The sequence below is a fragment of the Pseudorca crassidens genome, chromosome 1 (genome assembly GCF_039906515.1).
Source record: "Pseudorca crassidens isolate mPseCra1 chromosome 1, mPseCra1.hap1, whole genome shotgun sequence".
NCBI lineage: Eukaryota > Metazoa > Chordata > Mammalia > Artiodactyla > Delphinidae > Pseudorca > Pseudorca crassidens.
In genome coordinates, this window is record NC_090296.1 from 145,252,246 (window position 1) to 145,273,252 (window position 21,007).

General features: G+C 52.2%; 2 protein-coding genes across 7 annotated transcripts in view; one reads left to right on the forward strand and one right to left on the reverse strand.

The window, feature by feature from the left end:
• Positions 1–130: 130 nt before the first annotated feature.
• Positions 131–17,040, reverse strand: IDH2 (isocitrate dehydrogenase (NADP(+)) 2). 2 transcript variants are annotated; one of them, XM_067696922.1, is made up of 11 exons: positions 16,796–17,040; positions 7,709–7,800; positions 6,548–6,713; positions 4,749–4,909; positions 4,521–4,664; positions 3,422–3,558; positions 3,083–3,234; positions 1,466–1,578; positions 1,195–1,292; positions 1,009–1,101; positions 131–530 (listed from the first exon to the last, which is right to left on the reverse strand). In XM_067696922.1, exons 1-11 carry the CDS (start codon positions 16,908–16,910, stop codon positions 443–445), a joined length of 1,359 nt encoding a protein of 452 aa, XP_067553023.1. In that variant the 5' UTR covers positions 16,911–17,040; the 3' UTR covers positions 131–442. The 2 variants fall into 2 exon arrangements, with proteins under 2 accessions (XP_067553023.1, XP_067553033.1); XM_067696932.1 differs by lacking the exons at positions 6,548–6,713; positions 16,796–17,040 and having other exon boundaries at positions 7,709–7,798.
• A 53-nt stretch (positions 17,041–17,093) lies between these two features.
• SEMA4B (semaphorin 4B) overlaps positions 17,094–21,007 on the forward strand; it is a 91,835-nt gene continuing 87,921 nt past the window's right edge. For 3 of the 5 annotated variants that reach the window (XM_067696812.1, XM_067696783.1, XM_067696839.1), the window contains exon 1: positions 17,094–17,212. The gene's annotated coding sequence lies outside the window, so the exon portion shown is untranslated. The remainder of the gene's footprint in view (positions 17,213–21,007) is intronic. The other 2 variants (XM_067696795.1, XM_067696774.1) reach the window with 1 other exon arrangement.

A 21,007-nucleotide genomic window follows, 5' to 3' on the forward strand; every position in this document is an offset into this window, starting at 1 on the left:
GACTGGACAGAGGCCTGCTGTGACCCAAGGCACCCCGGGCAGCCCCCGGGGGAATCCGCCAGCCCTTTGAGGGCTTCTGCCTCTAGGCCCCAGCTGCCTCCTTCCCCTCAGGGACGAACACAGCAGACTGTTTTGTGAAGAGCTTTTTAGTAGCTAAATACGGCACCATGTGTTCCGAGGGCAATATAAATTACAGTATGCAAAACATACCACTGGCTGAGGTAAAACACACCGTTCCTGCCTCATGTCACCATGAGGGGAAACACACAGATACTTTTAAAAACATCTTGCTTATAAAAAAGAGTGTCCCCGAGAAAGGCCTCCAAAGAGGGGGTGTGAGGCTCACCCTCCGCTGCGGGGGCGTGTCGGGGTTGGGGGGGACCTGTGGCCACCCGCTCGGCCCCAGCCCGGCCGCCACGGCAGCCAGCAGCGCTCCCACCCGCTACTGCTGGCCCAGAGCTTTGTCCAGGTTGCTCTTGATGGTGTCCAGGAAGTCCGAGGTGTTCAGGAAGTGCTCGTTCAGCTTCACACTGCCAAGAGAGCACCTGCACGTGAGGGCCGCTCCAGCCGGGCCCTCCCAGGGCAGAGCCTGAGCTCAGGCATCCGGACGGCAGCCCCCTCGTGCGGTCACGGGGAGGTCTACAGGCCAGAGGCACCTGGAGCCAACGGTCAAGAGGCCACAGCAAACTCGGCAGGAACCCAGTAAGGCCTGTCTTTGCTTTTCCAGGTGAGTGGGCAACTAGGTACAAGCTCTCTGGGGAGAAGCTGGGAGATGGGTGCAGCAGGGGATGGAAACATTCTGAGCAGCTAGCCTCAGGGATTTGGACCCACTCGCTGCGCCTGGTGTGCGTAGGCTGGCCCGAGCCATCCCCCAGGGCCATGGACCTGTCCTGCCCCCGGCAGCTAAGTTAACTCAGGAGGAGGCCTCTAAGAAGGACCCTGGGCTTCTTTCCACCTGACCCCGAGGTCCCAGAAGGCCAGCCCTGCCCTCTACCCCAGGCCACCCACTTGCTGAGGCCATGGATGCAGCCCGCCAGGTCCTTGGTCATGGCTCCACTCTCCACTGTCTCGACGCACACCTTCTCCAGGGTCTGGGCAAACCTGCAGGGGACAGGGCAGAGTGAGACCCCAGCTGTGTGGAGCCAGGGCCCATAACCTGCCCAGATCCGGCTCAGGCGCTCCTTCTGCACTCACCTGATCAGGTCCTGGTTTCCGTCCAACTTCCCCCGGTGCTCCAGGCCACGCGTCCAGGCAAAGATGCTGGCGATAGGGTTGGTGCTGGTAGGCCGGCCCTGGGGGAAGGGGTCACAGGGGGATGAAGAGCCAACCAGCCAACAAGAGGGCCACCTGGACACAGCTGCCCACCTCTAGACTGACAGGACCAGGCCCGTGCTCCCAGCCCTCAGGGCCAGTGGGCTCGGGCCCCGGGGGCAGATGGTCATGAGGCCACGGTCCTCGCACTCACCTTCTGGTGCTCCCGATAGTGGCGCGTGACCGTCCCATGAGCAGCCTCAGCCTCAATGGTCTTCCCATCCGGGCAGATCAGCACGGACGTCATCAGGCCAAGGGAGCCAAAGCCTGGAAAGTAGGAAGACATCCTCTCGGTGCCGGCACCTTTCCTCAGGCCACTGGGGTTGAGCCCACCTGCCCTCCAGCTGTTGTAGCTGCTTCCTTGCTGTGTCTCCACCCACCCCCACCTATAACTGGGAGAACAGAGACTGTTTCAGGCTTGTCTACTGTTGTCCTGGGTCTCCAGGGCCCAGTACAGGGCAGAGGGGCACTCAGAGGTGGTTGTCATCAGCCTGTTAGCATAATTCTGCATCCCCTACCTCCAGGTGCCCCAGAGTCTATGGTCCCCCCAGGGCATAAGATCCCCCAAAATTCTGCCCACCCACCCTGGCTGGTGACCAGGAGGCTCATTCAAGCAGAAAGAATAAAGCCTGCAGCCAGCTGTTTCACAGTGATCACTTTATCTGCTCTTTCAGGCCACTTTAAAGCTTTGTGATTTATTTCCAAGATTTCCCAAATCCAGATGTCAACCTTTTCTGTGGCCAAGGTCTCCTAGTTTTCAAAAGCACCCCCACAGCACCAAAATAAGAATTCTGAATGCCCAAGAAAGAAAAAGTGGGCAACTTCTAGAGGAAAATTATTTGTGTAAGAATTTTTGCTGTTGGGGCAGAGGAAGGGGGAATCCCTTCTCCATTTGCACCTGGGACCTTCACACTCACCAATCTTCATACACTTAAGGGTACCTTTCACGCCTTTCTCTTGTCTGCTAGGGCTTTTCATGCTCCCATCCTAGATGGGAATTGTTCTAGTGAGAGGATCACACCAAACTTTTCAAAATAAAGTCAAAGGTTTTTATAAAGCACTGAGACCCTCTGCCTTTTCATCACAACCTGGCGTGGGCCTCACTTTTCTCCTTATCAGGAGCTAGACCTCGCCCCCTCTCACAGAGCCTGTTTCTCTTCCACTCGCTATGGATACATGTGGCCTCCTCCCACTCTTTCCTGCTCTCATTCCCAATACAATTGGGCTATTTCTTTCTGTTCTTCCCTAACGGCTTCACGCAGGCTTTCTGCTGCAACCCAATTTGTGTTTCAGGATGCTCTGGGGCCTGGGGGTTTGCATCATCCCCAATATTCTCCTACATCCAAAAGGTTTACTGTGCAAAACAAATTCTCTGTAATGTAAAGAGCATCCGGTTGTGCTTACTCCCCTTTTTCTACTAGAGCCAAACCTAGTCCAAACCTGGAGCCAAGCAGAGTCACTTGGCCCTTTCATGGACAGGAACAACCTCAGGGCTAACACATCTAGCCCTTTAGCACCTGAATTCCTACGTCCTCCTTCCTCTGGAACGGCAGCCCTAGTAATACCCCAGTCCAAAGCTAACTTAGGATCCTTCCTCACTCAGACACCAGGGAGCCCCTGGCCCCTGCTGTCCACAGGAGACCCTGAAATGAGCAGGCAAGCCCCAGTCCTGCTGCTCCGCTAGAGAAGTGTTCTCCCCGAAGGAGAAAATCCCCCCAGCTAGGGAAAATCAACAGTCCATCCCCGCAGGGAGCAGGTGCTGCCAGCGTACCCTGGGCCAGGATGTCTGATTGCACGTCTCCGTCGTAGTTCTTGCAGGCCCACACAAAGCCGCCCGAAGACTTGAGGACCTGAGCCACCATGTCGTCAATGAGGCGGTGCTCGTACCAGATCTTATTCTTGTCGAACTCGGTCTTGTAGTGCCTGGGAGCAAAAGGGCCTGTTGTGGGGAGAGAGCGGGAGGCTGACAGGTTGGGGATCCCTCCCTGAGCCTCAGAGCTGAGACAGATGCACTGGGACAGCCATCTCCCTGGGTGGGTAAGGGCGGCTGAGGGGACAGGGAAGAAGGGCCATGGCGTCCCTGAGAAGTATTAAAGGGAGGGGCCATTACTTCTCAAAGATCTCCTGGAAGATGTCCTTGAAGCGCCCGTCATAGGCTTTCAGAATGGTGTTCTTGGTGCTCATGTAGAGTGGCCACTTCTTCTGGATGGCATACTGGAAGCAGCTGTGCGCAAAACCCGAGATGGACTGCAGGGAGAGAGAGGTCCCTGGTGTGGTCCCCCAGGGCGGGCCCAGGCCCTGGGAACGGCATCCCTTCCCTCCACAGGACCCTCGCAGGCAGCTGGGGTTAACCCAGCCTCCCTGGAGTGAGCATCTATTGTTTCTACTGGCCCAGCATCCCCCTCCCAATTTCTGGGACGAAGTAGCCCCACCAACTGCTTTGGAAAGCTACCACCCTCCCCACTTCTTAGACCATATGGCTGGGGTGGGGCTAATGCCCTCAGCCCACCTGCCCGTCTCTAGACTTGATAGTGTGTCCTGGGCTTATCCAATCAGAGCCCTTCCTCCCCTGGGCCTCCATGATTGGCTCAGAGATGGCCATGTGACCCAGGCCTGTACTTTTGCTGGAATCATGAGCAAAAAGGCTCTTTTCCGGGACCTCCCTGGTGGTCCAGTGGTTAAGACTCCACACTTCCACTGCAGGGGGCATGGGTTCAATCCCTGGTCCGGGAACTAAGATCCTGAATGCCACAGTGCAGCAAAAAAAAAAAAAAAAAAGGCGGGGCTCTTTTCTGATAGGGTAGCCAGGCTGGCAGCGATAAGCCTGAAGCTACTGGTGGCCATTTCTTCACAGCCTGAGAGTGAGCCCAACCACAGAGGAAAGGAAAGCCAAGAGGTGGGGGTAGGGAGGGGAAGAAGTGCTTACCCAGTTTGCTGTAAGCCAAGAGCTGACCACCAATGTGCCCCCAAGGACGCACCCGAGAGGGAGTGCAGGAATGGTGGGGAGCACAAGCACCTGGCTGGGCAGGAGTGGGACAGCCCTCCACACCGGGCCCACCGCAGGGCCCTCGGACACACCTAAGATGCATTTGCTCTCAGGCCTCAGACCTTCAGGCCACCGATGCAGGAATAGTCAGAACCACCAACCCGATGTGGCTGGAGATGGAGAGACAGGCGTGGGGGGAGGGAGCCGGGGAGCCGCTGCTCACCTCATCCGTGTTGTACATGCCCATGCCCACGCCACCAGCGGGGAAGCTGTACACCTCCCACTCCTTAGCTCCGCTGCCGTCCTTTGGGGTGAAGACGATCTTGAATGTGCCAGCCCGGTCAGCCACAAAGTCTGTGGCCTTGTACTGCAGAGGTGAGAGGGTGGCTCAGGCCAAGTGCTCCAGATGCGGGACCCAGGCCCTTGGAGCCCCACTCCCACCGTGGCCGACCTGGTCGCCGTGGGCGTGCCTGCCAATGGTGATGGGCTTGGTCCAGCCAGGGACGAGGCGTGGGATGTTTCTGCAGATGATGGGCTCCCGGAAGACAGTCCCCCCGAGGATGTTCCGGATGGTTCCATTGGGACTCTTCCACATCTTCTTCAGCTTGAACTCTATGAGGACAAAGATGAAGTGGCCCCACTGCAGCCCCCACCTTCCAACCAGAATTTGAACCCCAAGCAAGAACACAGATGGGGGTCCTAAAAATCATCTGCGGGGAAGCAGCAGCAGAGTCTAGAGTGTGCACGTGGGCTCCCGAATCAGATTTCCTGTCTTCAGGGTCCAGCTGTGGCACCACCTCTGACTGTCAGCCTTAGGCAAGTGGCTGAACTTAAGCCATAAAATGAAATTGCTGATAAAACACCTGGCCTTTTGGGTTGTCGTGAGGATTAAATGCATGCATGTGTAAAGTACCTAGAACAGTGGCTGGCACATGGTAAGGGCTCTGTCAGTTATTTTATATATATACATATATATATATATATATATATATATATACACACACACATATATATATATATACACACACACATATATGTATATACATATACATATATATACTTTTTTTTTTTGGTTGCACCGGGTCTTAGTTGTGGCAGGCGAGATCTTCGTTGCCGCATGCAGGATCTTCAGTTGCAGCATGCAGGAGGATCTTTAGTTGCGGCATGCATGTGGGATCTAGTTCCCTGACCAGGGATTGAACCTGGGCCCCCTGCATTGGGAGCATGGAGTCTTAGCCACTGGACCACCAGGGAAGTCCCCTCTGTCAGTTATTATTATTCCCACATCACACTTGGACATAGCTGTCTGATGAACCTGGCAGTGTGCGGCCTCACTCCAGATGCTCTGGTTCTAGCCCCAGCACTGCCACTCACCGCTGGGTTCAGCCTAAATTACTAAGACTGTGACCCTCTACTTCCTTGTCCATAAAGTGGGGATGTATGAATCCCAGGGTTCAGGAGAAATCAAAGAAAACCAGCTGAAAGAGCTTAGCACTAAAATGATTCCATACCCTGAGGTCGGGAACAACCTGCCTGACAGGAGGAGGCCTGCAGAGTTTGGAGATGTCTTGAAGGTTTCCTTAAGGCCCCTCATACTGCAGGAAGTGGGGAGACAGAACTCTGCAAGTTCTGAAACCACCCTTTCTTGAATTTCCCAAACCCGGATCCTTTACCCACACACTGGTGCCATTTCATGGAACCCTCGAGAGCAGCCCCCAGAACCGAGGACCAGCGGCCTGTCCAAGCCTGGTGGGGCACCTGAGACCGCTCCACGGCCACAGAGGCAAAGGGCAGACCTGCAGTGCCAAGACAGTGGCGGGACACGAGGGACGTTCCGAGCCTCTGAAGGACACAGGCCTGACACCCAGCACTACCCTGGACAGAGGGGGCCCCAGAGTCTCTCTGTAAACCTGCCTGCAAAGCAGTCCAGGAGGCCAGGGGGGCAGGCTGCCCAAAGAGGCTGTCCTCACTGTGACAGTGTCAGCATCAGCTCTGTGACCAGTGACACCCACACTGGCCAGAGCCACACGGCACAGCAGAAACACCACCAGCCTGGGAGCAGGGGACACAGACCCTGGCCCCAGCTTTGCCACCCCCAACTGTGGAACCTAGGCCAGCCCTCAACCTCCCCTCCCCAGCCTCCTCCACAGGAACCTTGGAGGCTCCGCTGTGTGCTGGGCATTCGCAGGGAGACCAGGGTCACTTCCCAGCCCGCACTGTCCCAGCCGCCCGCCCCCGCGCCCCTCGCACCTTCCACACGGGCCTCGTCAGGGGTGATGGTGGCACACTTGACAGCCACGCTGTACTTCTGGGTGGCCAGCGCGGAGTCGATGGTGACCTGATCATTGGTCTGGTCACGGTTTGGGAGCCCCAGGTCAAAATACTTGAGCTGGACGTCCACATGGGGCAGGATGAGCTAGAGACAGACGGCCGGGGCCTGGCATCAGCCCAGATGACTGTGACTCGGGGTCATGTGGGGACGGTGGCAGGGGACACCCCGCCAGGGCAGGGAAGAGGAAAGGCCAGCGGTGGGCTGGCCAAAGCTGGCAAGAGGCCGGGGCTCTGGAGAGAGGCTGGCAGACCAGGCTGCAGCCCATCGGAGGGCTCATCCCCTAGCGTGGACCACACCCCCCCTGCGGTGGCCCATCAGTTCAGCCAAACCCCAACTCCAAGTGCATCTAGGGTTCTCTATACAGCGGGTTCCCTCTTCATCCCCACTCAGAAGTGGTGATTCTCAACCTTCTTCTTGGGGACAGGCACATGGACAAGGTGCTCTCCCAGGCAGACCCAGCCCACAGCGACTTTGGAGAAGCCAAGCAGCCACCCTGGGAACCGTCTGCCATGGTGGCTCAAACATATCACTGTCCTCCAACAGACCCCACGCCACAACTCGCGATGACATCCTTGAACCGCTAAGGAAAGGTTAATGATGTGGTCCCCCCGCACTCCGGCCCTGTTCTTCTCTCACTCCCTCAAGGGTGCACATAGGAATGTAGGAGATCAAGATGATATATTCAACTATACTCCAATAAAAAATAAATTAAAAAAAGGAAAAGAAGAAAGTCCCGAAGGATAGTCAATTCATGCTGAAACACGAGTTTGAAAAAAACAAAACAAATGAAAAAAACAAAAAAACGACATGATACAGGGTCAGGCTTGAATCTGCACACAGTTTTGAAAACATGCTGGCTTTGGCACGAGCACGTGACACAGATGGCTGAGGACAGTCCCCTGCCTGACGTCTTAAGAGCCATGAGTGGTCTGGACATGACAGAAGGGTGGACGGAAGGGGAAAATCAGGACTGCTCCTGCCCACCAGGGTGACGGGTGAACCCTGGGGACCCGAAGTGGGGACTGAACACTGAGCCCGGCCGGCCATGTGGAAGGCCGCCCACTTCGGGAGGGAACTACCTTCTCCTTGATGAACTGCCAGATAATACGGGTCATCTCATCGCCGTCCATCTCCACCACTGGCTTCGCCACCTTGATCCTCTTGTCGGCATCTAGGACCAGACACACATAGCACATCATACCCCTGGGGAGGCTGGTGGGGGAGCCCCTCTCCTCTCCGGCCAGACCCACCCTTCACCATGGAGGGAGGAGTGTCAGCCAGGGCCCAGCTGCCCAGCATTCACTCCCCCTCCTGCAGGAGCAGCCCCGGGACCACCCGGGGGGAGCTGGATCCCCCGCTGAGTCTGGCCAGCTGGGACTAGCCAGATGCCAGCCTGGCCAGTCAGATCCTTTCTCCTGGAACCTGACAGCAGAGGAGACCAACACAGAGAATGAGAGCCAGCTGGGGTCACCTTGTCAAGCAGCAAGCCGGGCAGAGGTTGCCTTCGGCTGCTGCCACCCAGTTCCCCAGGGTAGCCTGGAATCCCCTCTTGTCCAATCCCTGCAATTCCATGAGCTACCCCGTGTCCTTCCAAACACTTCCTCTGATTGTTGCTTGCAACCTGAGAGCCTGAGTAACATGAAGTGAGCAGGGAAACTATATAGATCACCTCCCATGGGCCTGAGGGTGTACCACACCCTTCACATTTAATCCTCTGAACCACTCCCAAGGGGAGTACAGTAAGTCCCCTACATACGAACCTTCAAGTTGTGAACTTTCAAAGATGCGAACATGCGTTCGCATGTCCAATCATGTAAGTTAGCTCATGTGTCTGGTGTACATTGTCACATGCTCGCATCCTCTACAAGTGGGTGTGCTTTTGTGTACTTTACTGTACAGTACTGTATAGAGTGCAGTAGTACAGTATCTTTATTTCAAGCCCAGGATGTGAATGAGTGAAACTGCTGCTTGCCCTCTGTCTCCTATTGCTGCCGATCCTTCGGCTCTACCATGTCCCACCTCCTCTCCCTCCTCCAGTCAGTAATTCTTCTTGCCTGTTCGCTCGATGCCAGCCCCTGGATGCCAGCTGTTGTACTGTACTACCGTACTTTCCAAGGTACTGTACTGCACTGCAAGATTAAAAATGTTTTATTTTTTGTGTGTCTGTTTGTTTTTTATGTATTATTTGTGTGAAAAGTATTATAAACCTATTACATTACAGTACTATAGAGCCGATTTTGTTAGTTGGGTACCTAGGCTAACTTTGTTGGACTTATGAAAAATCGGACTTAGGAACGCGCTCTCTGAAAGGAACTCATTCATATGTAAGGGACTTACTGTATCATTATCTCCACTTTAAATGTGAGGAAATTAAGGCTCAGAGAGGTTGTCAGCTCACTGCCAAAGCTCACACAGCTTGAAAACAGCAGATCCAGGAAGATCCACACCTTCCTTGATGGGCACCTGGGAATGGAATGCAGAAGCCCTGATCCACGCAGGCTCAGGTCCGCCAGTCCTGCCAGAGATGCATCAAAGGACTGGACGAGTGACTGATCCAGGCCCAGGGAGATGGTGGAGGAGGAAACAGGAGCTGGTGGAGGCTCTTCAAGGAAAGTCTGACTCATGAGAAAAACCAACAGTCTGGGAAGTGAATTCCAAACAAAACTCAAGAAAATCGTCCACGGGACTTCCCTGGAGGTCCAGTGGTTATGACTCCGTGCTTCCAATGCAGGGGGCACATGTTCGATCCCTGGTCGGGGAACTAAGATCCCACATGCCGTGGGGCACAGCCCCCAAAAAAAGAAAGAAAATGGCCCATCCAATTTATCAGTGCAGGCTGCTGTGGGTGAGGCTTATTGACCCTTAACCTGCAGCAGGGGCACCCAAGCACCAGCATGTGCCTCTGGCCACAGCCTTGGAAGAAACAGCAGCTGAAGAGCACGGCAACAAGATCTATGTGAAACCTACAACCCTGCCTCAGTCACCCCAGGAAGTGTCACCTTCTGCTGAACCCCAGATGAAAGCAGGGCCCTGTCCCCAAAGGGGCCCTGCTCAGCCCTTACTTAGGGCCCATTTAGTCTTATGTTACACACAATCCTTACAGATGTAGCTATGGGTCTTTCAACTCACCGAAGATTAGACACAGCAAATCAGAAGAGGGGACAGGATGAAAACCCCAAGTGACATCTGCTAGGCTGACAGCAAGGGACAGAAGCCTGTGAAAAGCAGGCCTAGAAAAATGAAGAAGCATGGCTACCTAGGCTCATGAAAACAAAAGGGACCAAAGCCCAAAAGACCCCAAACACATCACTGTCCTATGAAACACACCACTGCCATGACTCATGATGACATCCCAACCCGCTAAGAAAAAGGTGAATTATGTGCAGCAGAATAACTCACTTTCCAGAGATGTGCAAACAGATTTTTTTTTTTCTTAATCTAACAGGGAAGAAAAATGAGACCCAGGAAGCATGGCTTGTGTCAGGGTCAGGATAGGCCTCACCTGTGTCCCAGGGCCCTGGCTCAAGTGCAGCCTCTGGATGCTTTTGTGGGCCATATGTAGAGAAGCGGAAAGCAAACACAGACTCAAAATATTTCATTCCCCAGAAAACATGGTGGACACGGCTGACACCGCTTCAGCTCTTCCCAAGATGCAGTGAGGACTTTGGACCCAAGCTACTAAATTCCTTCAGCATTTCTGGTCTAAAGCTTGAGTGGAAAGGGCTTTAGGACCTACAGAAAGTCTGTTGGGCTGTTGCGAGCTAGCTTAGATTTTAGGAGCATCTTCTATGAGTTAATGTGATGAGAGCCAATCAATTTTTTTTTTTTTTAATGTACCGAGCCTACGGTAATCAAGTTCCCTAAGTAGAGACCCATTTGGGGCCAGTCCTAAAGGGTTCAGCCTCAGCCTGGGCTCTGCTCAAGCTTTGGGCTTCAGGCACAGCAGCTGGTGTCTTTGGACACCACACTCCTCGATGGGGGAGTTCAATATCAAGATCACAGCAGGCAGCCTTCCCAGCTGTGTATGCAGGTGTCAAACCCTCAGAGACCACAGGGCCCACTTATTTACAACCAGGTGCTAAGGGTAAGCACCCCTTCCTGAAACACCTAAACACAACAATGCCTGTCCTCAAAGAGTGAGTATAGAAGGGAAAACCTATCAGTAATGGAGAGAGCAAGCAGCGCTGTTATCAAAGTCAGGTGTGCAGCCTCCCTCAAAGCAACTTCCCAGAGGAGCCGAGGACTGGGGGCAGTGATGTGAGTCATAGCAGCAGAGGCTCATTTTGTTTGGCCCAGGTCGTAGGGGTTTTCTTTAATGTTGATTGGTGACCAAGGCTTAAAAATCAGGCAATTTTAATAACAACAAAAAAACAAATAACCTGATTAATAAACGGGCAAAGGACTTGAATAGATATTTCTCCACAAATGGTCAATACGCTCATAAAAAGATGTTCAATGTCACTAATCATTAGGCAAATGCAAATCAAAACTGCAATGAGATACCACTTCACACCCATTAGGATAGCTACTATCAAAAAAACCCAAAAAACAAAAGACCAAAAATCATAAAGTAACAAATGTTGGTGAGGATGTAAAGAAACTGGAACCCTTGTGCATTGCTGGCGAGAATGTAAAATGGTGCAGCCACTATGGAAAACAGTATGATGGTTCCTCAAAAAAATTAAAAAATAGGGCTTCCCTGGTAGCGCAGTGGTTGAGGGTCTGCCTGCCGATGCAGGGGACATGGGTTCGTGCCCCGATTCAGGAAGATCCCACATGCCGCGGGGCGGCTGGGCCCGTGAGCCATGGCCGCTGAGCCTGCGCGTCCGGAGCCTGTGCTCCGCAACAGGAGAGGCCACAACAGTGAGAGGCCCGCGTATTGCAAAAAAAAAAAATATATATATATATATATATTTGTATACCCATGTTCATAACAATTATTCACAATAGCCAAGAGGTGGAAGCAACCCAAGTGTCCACCAACAGATGAATGGATAAACAAAATGTGATATGAACCTTCAAGAGGAGAATAGGACTCTGGGAACTAACCCAGGAAGTTTAAGAAAAACTTTCCTCCAAAAAGTTAAACTATGTTCATGATTCCAAGTTTTTTTTCCAAAACTGGGCTGCCCACCACTTCAACATGGATGTACTTGCTTTGAAACTAAAAAAGGAAGTGCTTCCATGTTTTAGTGATGGATCTGGACCTACCTCAATAGCTTTTGCCGCTTGTTCTTTTGCTTCAAACTCCACAAAGACAAATTCTCTTTGGATCACCAGCAGACTTATAATGTGGTATACTTATATAAACAACATCACCACCTTTCCCAAATACTTTGTTTGTTTGTTTGTTTTTTGGAGCAGAAGATCTTTTAATTAAAAAAGCTTCTCTGTTATTTTTAATTACATGCATTATTACTTTTGGTAATTACAATGCAGTTAAACAGCAACAGAGGCTTATTTAACCCATTCAGTCAAACTGTGGACCTCATAAGCTGTAACACCTAAAACAATTCTCTATCAGCATATGATAAAAACTTAGGGTGCTTGCTCCTATGGACACTTTATGTATTACCCAAATACTTTTTCAATCCAGCTGTGATTAACATTTTTGGGAAATAACTCATGATAAATTAGAAACAGTATTAAATATGTAAGGATTTAATAACTATATCACCTAAGCTTTTCACAATTCCTACACCTTACTCAGAAGGTCAATAGATTTTAACTTGAATATTTTTTTTAATGTGCTATATACAGACAATGGGATCTTATTCAGCCTTAAAAAGGAAGGAATGCTGACACACTCTAAAACATGGAAGAACCGTGAGGGAATTCTGCTAAGTGAAACAAACCAGTCACAAAAAACCAAATACTGTCTGATTCCACTTATATGAGGTACCTAGAGTGGTCAAAATTATAGAAACAGAAAGAAGAATGGTGGTTTCCAGGGGCTGGGGGGGAGAGGATGAAGGGTAGTTGTTTAATGGGTACAGAGTTTCAGTTCTGCAAGATGAAAAAGCTGCGGAGATCGTTGAACAACAATGTGAATGTATTTTACACTGCTGAACTGCACACATAAAAATGATTAAGATGGAAATTTTTGTTATGCATTTTTTACCACAATAAAAAATAAGAAATTAAAAAAGTCTTTAATGTTTAATTTAAACCAGTCGCCCCACCAAAAGAAAAAAAAACACCGAGAAGATTTTACATAAAAATCCAGTCCCTCTTGAAGAATGAGTCGCTTCGTCCCACTGAGCCCACGCTCACTCCTGGCAAGGATGAAGGATGGGCTGGTATGAGGACAGCCTCTCCCTCCATTCCAGGCCTGCCACGTGCCCTCCAGAGTGCCCCAAGGCATTGGGTTTGAGACCATGTCTGTTGTTCAGCCACTATGGTGGAGACATCCACACCGTCTGCCCCTCTCTGGGAGACAAGAGGTGACACGTTACCTGAAATTCAAAGAACAGTGGCTGGGCCTCCCTGAAGGCCTACTAGGGACAGCCGCCATGATCTCTTCAGATGACAGGCTGCACAAACACTGTCCTCTGGGCCAGGGTGTGGGATGGAATTACATCAGTCACAAGAGGCCCATTAGGCCAACTCCTAGCACCGAACACCAAGTAAGGATTTCAAAACCCATCCCCAGGGACTTCCCTGGTGATGCAGTGGATAAGACTCCACGCTCCCAATGCAGGGGGCCCAGGTTTGATCCCTGGTCAGAGAACTAGATCCCACATGCATGCTGTGACTAAGAGTTTGCATGCCACAACTAAGGAGCCTGCATGCCGCAACTAAGGAGCCCTGGAACCGCAACTAAGGAGCCCGCCTGCCACAATTAAGACCCGACACCACCAAATATATAAACATTAAAAAACAAAAACAACAAAACCATCCCGGTTTCAGTATCTACTTGCTGCTCAAGTAAGTAGACCTAGCCTCCAGGCTAGAGGTTCCTCCCAAGACAGCCACCCCTCCACCTCCCTGTCTACTTAACTGAACTGCTTTCATCACATTCCTACCCATGCTGCTGTCAGCAGAAGAGAGGCTGCTCAGCCAGCATGGCCCAGAAGAATGTAGGGGGAAGCCCCCAATTCCAGAGGGCTCAAAAAGGCAGGGCAGCAGTTCTGGAAGAGACTCTAGTATTTTCTTTGGTGTCATCCTTCACTCCTCCCTTTCTCTCACACCCACATCAAAACCACCAAAAAACCTCTACTGGCTCTTCCGTCAAAATTCATCCAGAATCCACCCACCCCAGTACCGCCACCACGGTCAAAGCCACCATGCTCTCTTGCCAGATTCTGACTAAGGCCTCCTACCAGGTCCCTGAAGCCAGAATGCTCCTGTTAAAATGTAAATCAGGTCACAACACTCCTCTCAAAACCCTGCAAGGCCGCCTCTTTCACTCAGAGAAGGCCAAAATCCTCAAAAACGGCCTACAAGCCCCCCATGACCTCCACTGTCTGACCTCATGTCCCATCACTCGCCTTCTGCACTCTGAGCCAGCCTTACTTTCTGCTTCTCCAACAAGCAAAGGTGCCCTCCTGCATCGTGACCTTGGCACCTGCAGTCCTCTCTTCCCCTGAACACTAAATGGCCTGCTTCCCTCACTCCCTCAGTACTGCATTCAGTGGGGTCTTTTCTGGCAGCCCTATCCAAACTTTCACCCACACCTTCCTTGCTTATTTGTTCTCCTTAGTTCTTGTCTACTGTCCGTCCCCACATTAGAATTTAAGTTCCATAGGGCAGAAGTTTTTGTCTCTTATTCCCAACTCTGTCCCCAGAGTGTCCCTGGCACAGTGCTTGGCACATAGTAGAAGCACAATATTTGTTGAATCCATGAATGAATGTCAAGTTATGGTCAATTCAATCTGTGCTAAGGACTGCTCTGCCATAACCTCCTCTTTGGATGAAAAGTACTCCCTCCCCTCCCCCATCCTGGGATGCATTACCACACAGAGGCCAGTGAGTCCTCACCACAAAACTGCACCAGGAGTAGCTCACAGTTTATCATGTGTTAATATTTGCAATCCGCTGGCATTTTAAACATGATTTACAAAAGTGTAAACTCCAGGGCAGGCCACAGAGGCTGGCTTCCAGTAATCAGACAGCAGTGTCCAGCACCCCATCCTGGAATCAGTGAAAGAGGCCTCAGCCTCACACAAAGGATCTGGAGGCAGGCCCCAAGCCTTTCTAGAGGCTTTTCCTCAAAACCTACTGGGCCTAAACACGACTACTCAAAAATAGCTCTGATGGGATAGCTGTGGTCTTATCTGATGTGGATGAAACAAGGCTCAGTGGAGAACACACAACCCTACTGGTGGGTCTGCAAAACTGAACAATCATTAAATAATTTCCTCTGGAATCTAAGAGTGCAGGCAAATCACCAAGATCTGAAAAGTTAAGGGACAGGGTGAGGAAATGAAGAAGTTCCCAGACTAGGAGTTGAGCCAAGGAAGGATAGATAATTCTCCCACTGAGCAGTGTCCCTCACTTCCCCAAACTAACTTAATCAGAACCACCACCAGCAGTCGCTGGAGGCCTATGAGTTGCAAAACTAGAAGGAGACACATGTGGGAATTACCTGGCAGCAAAAACACAAAAGTATTTTAGCCAAAGCATATTCTTTCCTTGTCATCAAGGGGAATGCCAAGTATTCTGTCTCCAGCAGTGTTGCCAAGTAACAAGCTAGCAGAGGTCACAATTGTACAGTCTCATGTCCAACCAAGTTCTCCTCGTTAATAACCAAGCCCACTTGGGGGCTTCTGGAAGGACCTGAAACTGACTGCTCTTTTCATGTGTTATCAAAATTCAGGCCTCAAAGGGGCTTTTCTTGTTTGTGTGGGGTTTTTTGTTTCTTTTTTTACCATCAGTGCAGAAAAAAAAAAGGGGAGAATTGGAAAATGTATCTAACTTCCACCATCTTTTGCTGAACGTGGTGCCACATGGGAAACTTTTTTGGGACCTGGGGACACTTAGAACCTCGAGTTGCAGGGCCGACTCCTTAGAGATAAATCTCATGAGTAGAAAAACAGAAATGCCCCTTTCTCCTTGAAAGGGGAGGTGGGGTGCTGGGGCTCTTCTCAGCTCTGGTCAGCTGCTCCCACACTAGGTTAAAGATTACCTACTCTAGCAGTAAGACCAGCTTGCCTGGGCCCATCCCCTCCTCCTCACTCCAGGGAGCTGCTGGCCAGGTCAGGATAGGGTGTTCCGTGGCAACAGGCATTCGACAGAGCTAAGGGACCTACATCGTTCCCTGTCTCTTGTAGCTGGCGATGGAGAGCCAGGGGGCCGACCAATGCCAGACCTGGCAGCCTGCCTTGGTAGTGGAAGTTCAGGCTAACTCTTGCTTATTATGCCCTGCTTATTAAGACTATTGTCTTCTCTCCTAAGTAGGAAACTAAGGGTATCACAGAAGCTGTGACGAACAATTCGGGAAAGTGACATTTTGGCGCGGCTGCCGGGTCTCCCCAGTCGGGTGAGCGCGGCAGGGCCAAGGAGCAGCTCAGGAGCGGGCTGGCGAGAAGAGACAGGTCAAGCCAAGGAGAGGCCCAAGGATGGAGCTTCAAGTGGGTCGACAAGGAGAATGGGGGCGTCCAAAGCGAAAATAAAAAGGAGACTCCTCCAACTCTCGCGTAAAAGGCTCCATAAATAGCTGACGAGGGCCTGACAGCGAGGAGGGATCACTGCGCGCCCGGGTGAGAAGGCAGGGGAAGTGGATACCTCCTCCTTCCCCTCCTTTGTCTGAGCAGGGACCGCGCCGGGACCCTACCTCACTCGCGTGGAGCGGGCCAGGCGCTCCAGTACCCACTCGGTTGCTTCGTCTCCCTCCAGGGTCGCAGGACGGGCAGAATACGCTCCGAGCCCGGGATACCCCCCGCACCCCCTGCAGGAAAATCTGGGGGCGCAGGGCAGCAGGGCCGGCATCGCCCGGGCCACCAGTTGCCACCTTCCTTCAAGTCCTCCCCCCGCCCCCCGCGATTGGCACGGCCTGGAAGGTGGGGCAGGGGAGCACGTCCCCGTCCGCCGGCTCTTTATGTGCCCTACCCCGCCGTCCCCGGCTCGCGAGCGTCCTGGGTCGCGCTCGCTGGTCCCCGCCCGGAAGGACGCCGCGTCGCGGTGCCAGGCGCGCACCCCGCCCGGACCCTCCTCGTGGCACTCACAGTGGCGCCGCGGCTGCTCTTGCAAGTTGGGGGCTGTTAAGGCTGCCGGCGCCCAGGCCGGCCCGGAACCGGAGGCTCTACAGAGCAAGCGTACAACCCGCAGGTAACCAGCCATCCCGAGCGGGTGAGGGGTCGTACTGGCTGGCGAGCGAGCGAACGAACCGGGGTAGGCGAAATCCTAGCGCCGGCCACTGCTCCCAGCTGCCCGGCGGCGGGCTACCTAGGCCTGCCAAGCGCGGGCTGAGCGGTCAGGGCCGGGGCGGGACTGCCGGGGCCCGCCACCCTATTGGGCCTCGCCGGGAGGAGGCGGGGCCGGCAGGGGCCGGACTCCTCCTTGGGCCCTGCACCAGCCCGGACCCCGCCCTCGCGCCCGGCGCGCGCGTCTCTGGACACCGCGGAAAGCTCAGCGCTACTGAGGTGAGAGGGGGGTGAGACCCACCGGGACACGGGAGCTGGGGGTGGGAACTGGAGGATTAGGGGAGCCGTTAGCGAGGAAAAACCCTCTCTCCAGGATGCCCTATTTAAACCAGAGTATCAGTTGCTGACACATCAGCTTAAGCCCCAAAAGGCAAATCTGAACAAACTCCTGCGTCCTTCGCGTTAGCTGGGCTGAAACTCCAAGGCGCATTTAACCAGTGCGCGTTCCGTGTTCTTGAACTAAGACCGTGGTCACCTCGGGTCTCCTCAAATTCGCTCTCAGATCCTCCTATCCCCTCCACGCGTTAGGTAGACTGACGCGAGTCAAGAGTTGAAATCCCGAGCTTCCCTGGTGGCGCAGTGGTTGAGAGTCCGCCTGCCGATGCAGGGGACACGGGTTCATGCCCCGGTCCGGGAAGATCCCACATGCCGCGGAGCGGCTAGGCCCGTGAGCCATGGCCGCTGAGCCTGCGCGTCTGGAGCCTGTGCTCCGCCACGGGAGAGGCCACGACAGTGAGAGGCCCGCGTACCGCAAAAAAAAAAAAAAAAAGAGTTGAAATCCCTCAGCTTCTCACCAGAAGGTCAAGCTGCTAGTCCTCGAAGTCATTAAGCATAGCCAGAGTCTGTTTCCTCCTTTCCGAGATGGGAACTATAACAGCAACAGGGCTGCCAGGAGACTTGGGTGAAATAACGTTATGTTAAAGACTTGGGACACACCCTGTGCTCAACGACAACCAACGATGCTTGTCAGACAGTACTCAGGCAAACGGTTCCATTTTTTGCCTGCTTTCATACAAAAGACAATACTGATTGGTTCTGCCATAAACAACCAAAGTCTCTCGCTCTCTCTTCACTCATCTTCTTGAAATGAGACACCAGTTGGGGCTGGGTTTTATTTAGAAAAATCTGACCCCAGCCCCCACTTTCCCAGCTACACCAACCCGGTCGAATGCTAGCCACCTCTTTCTGCCCTGTGTTCCCAGCTCTCCCCTTCATTGCCTCAGAGTCAACATTGCCAGATGGAGCTGGGCCAGGAAAGTGACCTTGAATTAGTGACTTCAAAGCTTCCTTCTCCCTGTCTCAGCCAGGCAAAGCTACTACTTTGGCCCAGAGATCTAGTAGACTGGACCTAAGGGGAGGCTGTTCTGGGGCCACCCCCAAAGTCTGAGACCTCATTCAAAGGCCTAACCTTGAGCCAGCATGTCCTAGAGTGACCCATTATCCCTTTCATTCTGTTCCAATTCTCTTACTCAAAACACAAGCAGAGGGACTTCCCTGGTGGCGCAGTGGTTAAGAATCCGCCTGCCAATGCAGGGGATGCGGGTTCGATCCCTGGTCTGGGAAGATCCCACATGCTATGGAGCAACTAAGCCCGTGTGTCACAACTACTAAGCCTGTGCTCTAGAGTCTTCAAGCCACACCTACTGAGCCCATACGCCACAACTACTGAAGCTCGTGCACCTAGAGCCCATGCTCCACAACAAGAGAAGCCACCACAATGAGAAGCCCGCACACTGCAACGAAGAGTAGTCCCCGCTTGCTGCAACTAGAGAAAACCTGCACGTGGCAACGAAGACCCAACACAGCCAAAAAACAAAATAAGACAAAACATTAAAAAAAAAAACAAAACACAGCAGAGACCATGGAAGCCTCTGGTATTTGGCTTTCATGCCATCCTAGTGTTATCAGGCACCAGGGCCTCAGTGTCTATACCTATAAACTGGGAGGATGACTGCTCCCCCAGGCTCCTTTTGGCCCAAACAATCAGATTCTGTTATGTATGACAACTACCTATACTGCCATTTCTGAAATGGTCATAAAGAAATTGCTCTCCCCCCACCAGGGGCTCATTTGTTTCTCTGTATGGTGGACCAAGGTGTCAGAGGCCTGGCAAGAGGCAATACTAGAGCCTCAGTGTGTTCCAGAGTCTGGCCTTCACCTGCAGAGGGATCAGGGTGGGAGCACATGGGTCCTTTGACAGCACAGCAGCAGCCCAGGACAGTCAAGGCAAAATCTTCCGATTAAACTGCTCTCACAGCCCACGTCCCAGGGCTCCAGCTCCATGCCAGCCTTCCTCATGCAGTATCTATTTGGTGAGGCAGCTGATGTCAGCTCCATTGGCTCAGAGAGGTTAGGACACTTGCTCAAAGTCACACAGCTAGGAAGTAGCAGAGCTCTAGTTCATACTCGTATACCTGGCTAATAGTCCATCATTCTTTTAAGGAGAAAAAATAGGACCCAGAGCCCCTATTTATTGTACTTCTTTGGAATTTTTTGTGGTGATAACTGCTGGCCCTGTAAGCCACCTCAGAGAAAGGTGATATTTAAAGGAAAGGTGCTTATATCCTCCTTTGGGTCAGCAGATTTGGAAACTCTCACCCTTACAGATTTTATTTATTTATTTATTTATAATTTTTGGCCACACACAGAATGTCGGATCTTTGTTCCCTGACCAGGGATTGAACCCATGCCCCCTGCATTGGAAGCACGGAGTCTTGACCACTGGCCTGCCAGGGAAGTCCCCTTACATATTTTAAATCAAACCTCAATTAGTTATTGAGTCTAGGTCATGTGCAAGTTCCCCGTGGAGGCACAGAAATGCATATCACTCAGTCTCTACCCTCTGGGAACCACAAATCACCACAAACCAGGCACAAGGGGAAAGTGTCCCAGGAGGAGTGTAGATGACACATTAGGCATCTGGCAAAGAGAAAATCACCTCTGATGGGGGAGACCCTGATGAGCTCAGGGCAGGAACATCCATCAAGTGTGTTCTCACGGATCTTTACGACGTGGAAGGAGGCTGACCATGCAGACACGAGTAGAGTGAGGGCCTTGCACTTCACCCAGGTGGACACACCAGGACATTAGTTTCGTGCTATGTTTGTAGGCAGGGAGTAACATCTGGTAACATCTGGCACAGCAGTGAGGGGATGTCAGACAGTGGAGAATCAGGCCTGGGGAAGGGAGGCCAGGGTTCTTGAACCGGAGAGACTTGACACAGGGTCCTGGCAGGACCCTCAAGAAGGTGCAAGAGTGCAGAGGCAGTGTAGAGATGGCATATGCAGGAACTGCAGCTAGCTGGACGGGGGAGGAGTCACAGTGACTCAGACTTCCATCCCTGGGGCTGGGAGAATGGTGATGCCATTATTAGAAATCAGAAGATGGGAGGGAGGAAGGTTGAGGGGGAGGCGTTGATAGCAGAGCTATTTATGGTCATCTCTAAACTGATTTCCCTGCCAATAGTCAGTCTGTGCTCCCTCCCCCTCGTATCAGCCCTCCCCGCCACTTCCAGCGCTGTCACCCTGAAGCACAGCCCTGAGCAGTCACTCCACAGCTCAGATAGTGAAGTAGCTCTCCACTGCCTGATACAATAAAATCTGAATAGCTTATAACATTTCATGGCCTTCACCTACCCCCCACAGTTACTATTCCCTCTCCACAAGAACCCTAAATTTAGCCATTCCCCTGAGTAGTCCTTGACTCTGAGCAGTTGCACTGTCCCTTCCTTCCATCAAGTGGGTTCTTTCCACTCCGCATTGCCAGACCCAGCTCATCCTTGAAGGCCAAGTACAAATTCACCCTCTCAAGCCTGCACTGGGGGTGGGGATAAAGGGGGGGTATAGCATTCATTTACACTTGAATCATCACGAAAGGTAAACAGACCCCCCCAATAAAAGAACACAAACTACTACTCTGATTTTTTTTTTAATAAATTTATTTATTTTATTTATTTATTTTTGGCTGCGTTGGGTCTTCGTTGCTGTGCGCTGGCTTTCTCTAGTTGCGGCGAGC

What these genes read in the sequence shown, in the direction of transcription:
- IDH2 (XM_067696922.1), bottom strand. Translation starts at nt 16,910, where the DNA reads ATGGCTGGTTACCTGCGGGTTGTACGCTTGCTCTGTAGAGCCTCCGGT. An exon ending in GGCAGTTCATCAAGGAGAAG is followed by an intron (nt 6,714 to 7,708) that starts GTAGTTCCCTCC and finishes GTCTGTCTCTAG; the next exon opens with CTCATCCTGCCCCATGTGGA. An exon ending in TGACGAGGCCCGTGTGGAAG is followed by an intron (nt 4,910 to 6,547) that starts GTGCGAGGGGCG and finishes TTGTCCTCATAG; the next exon opens with AGTTCAAGCTGAAGAAGATG.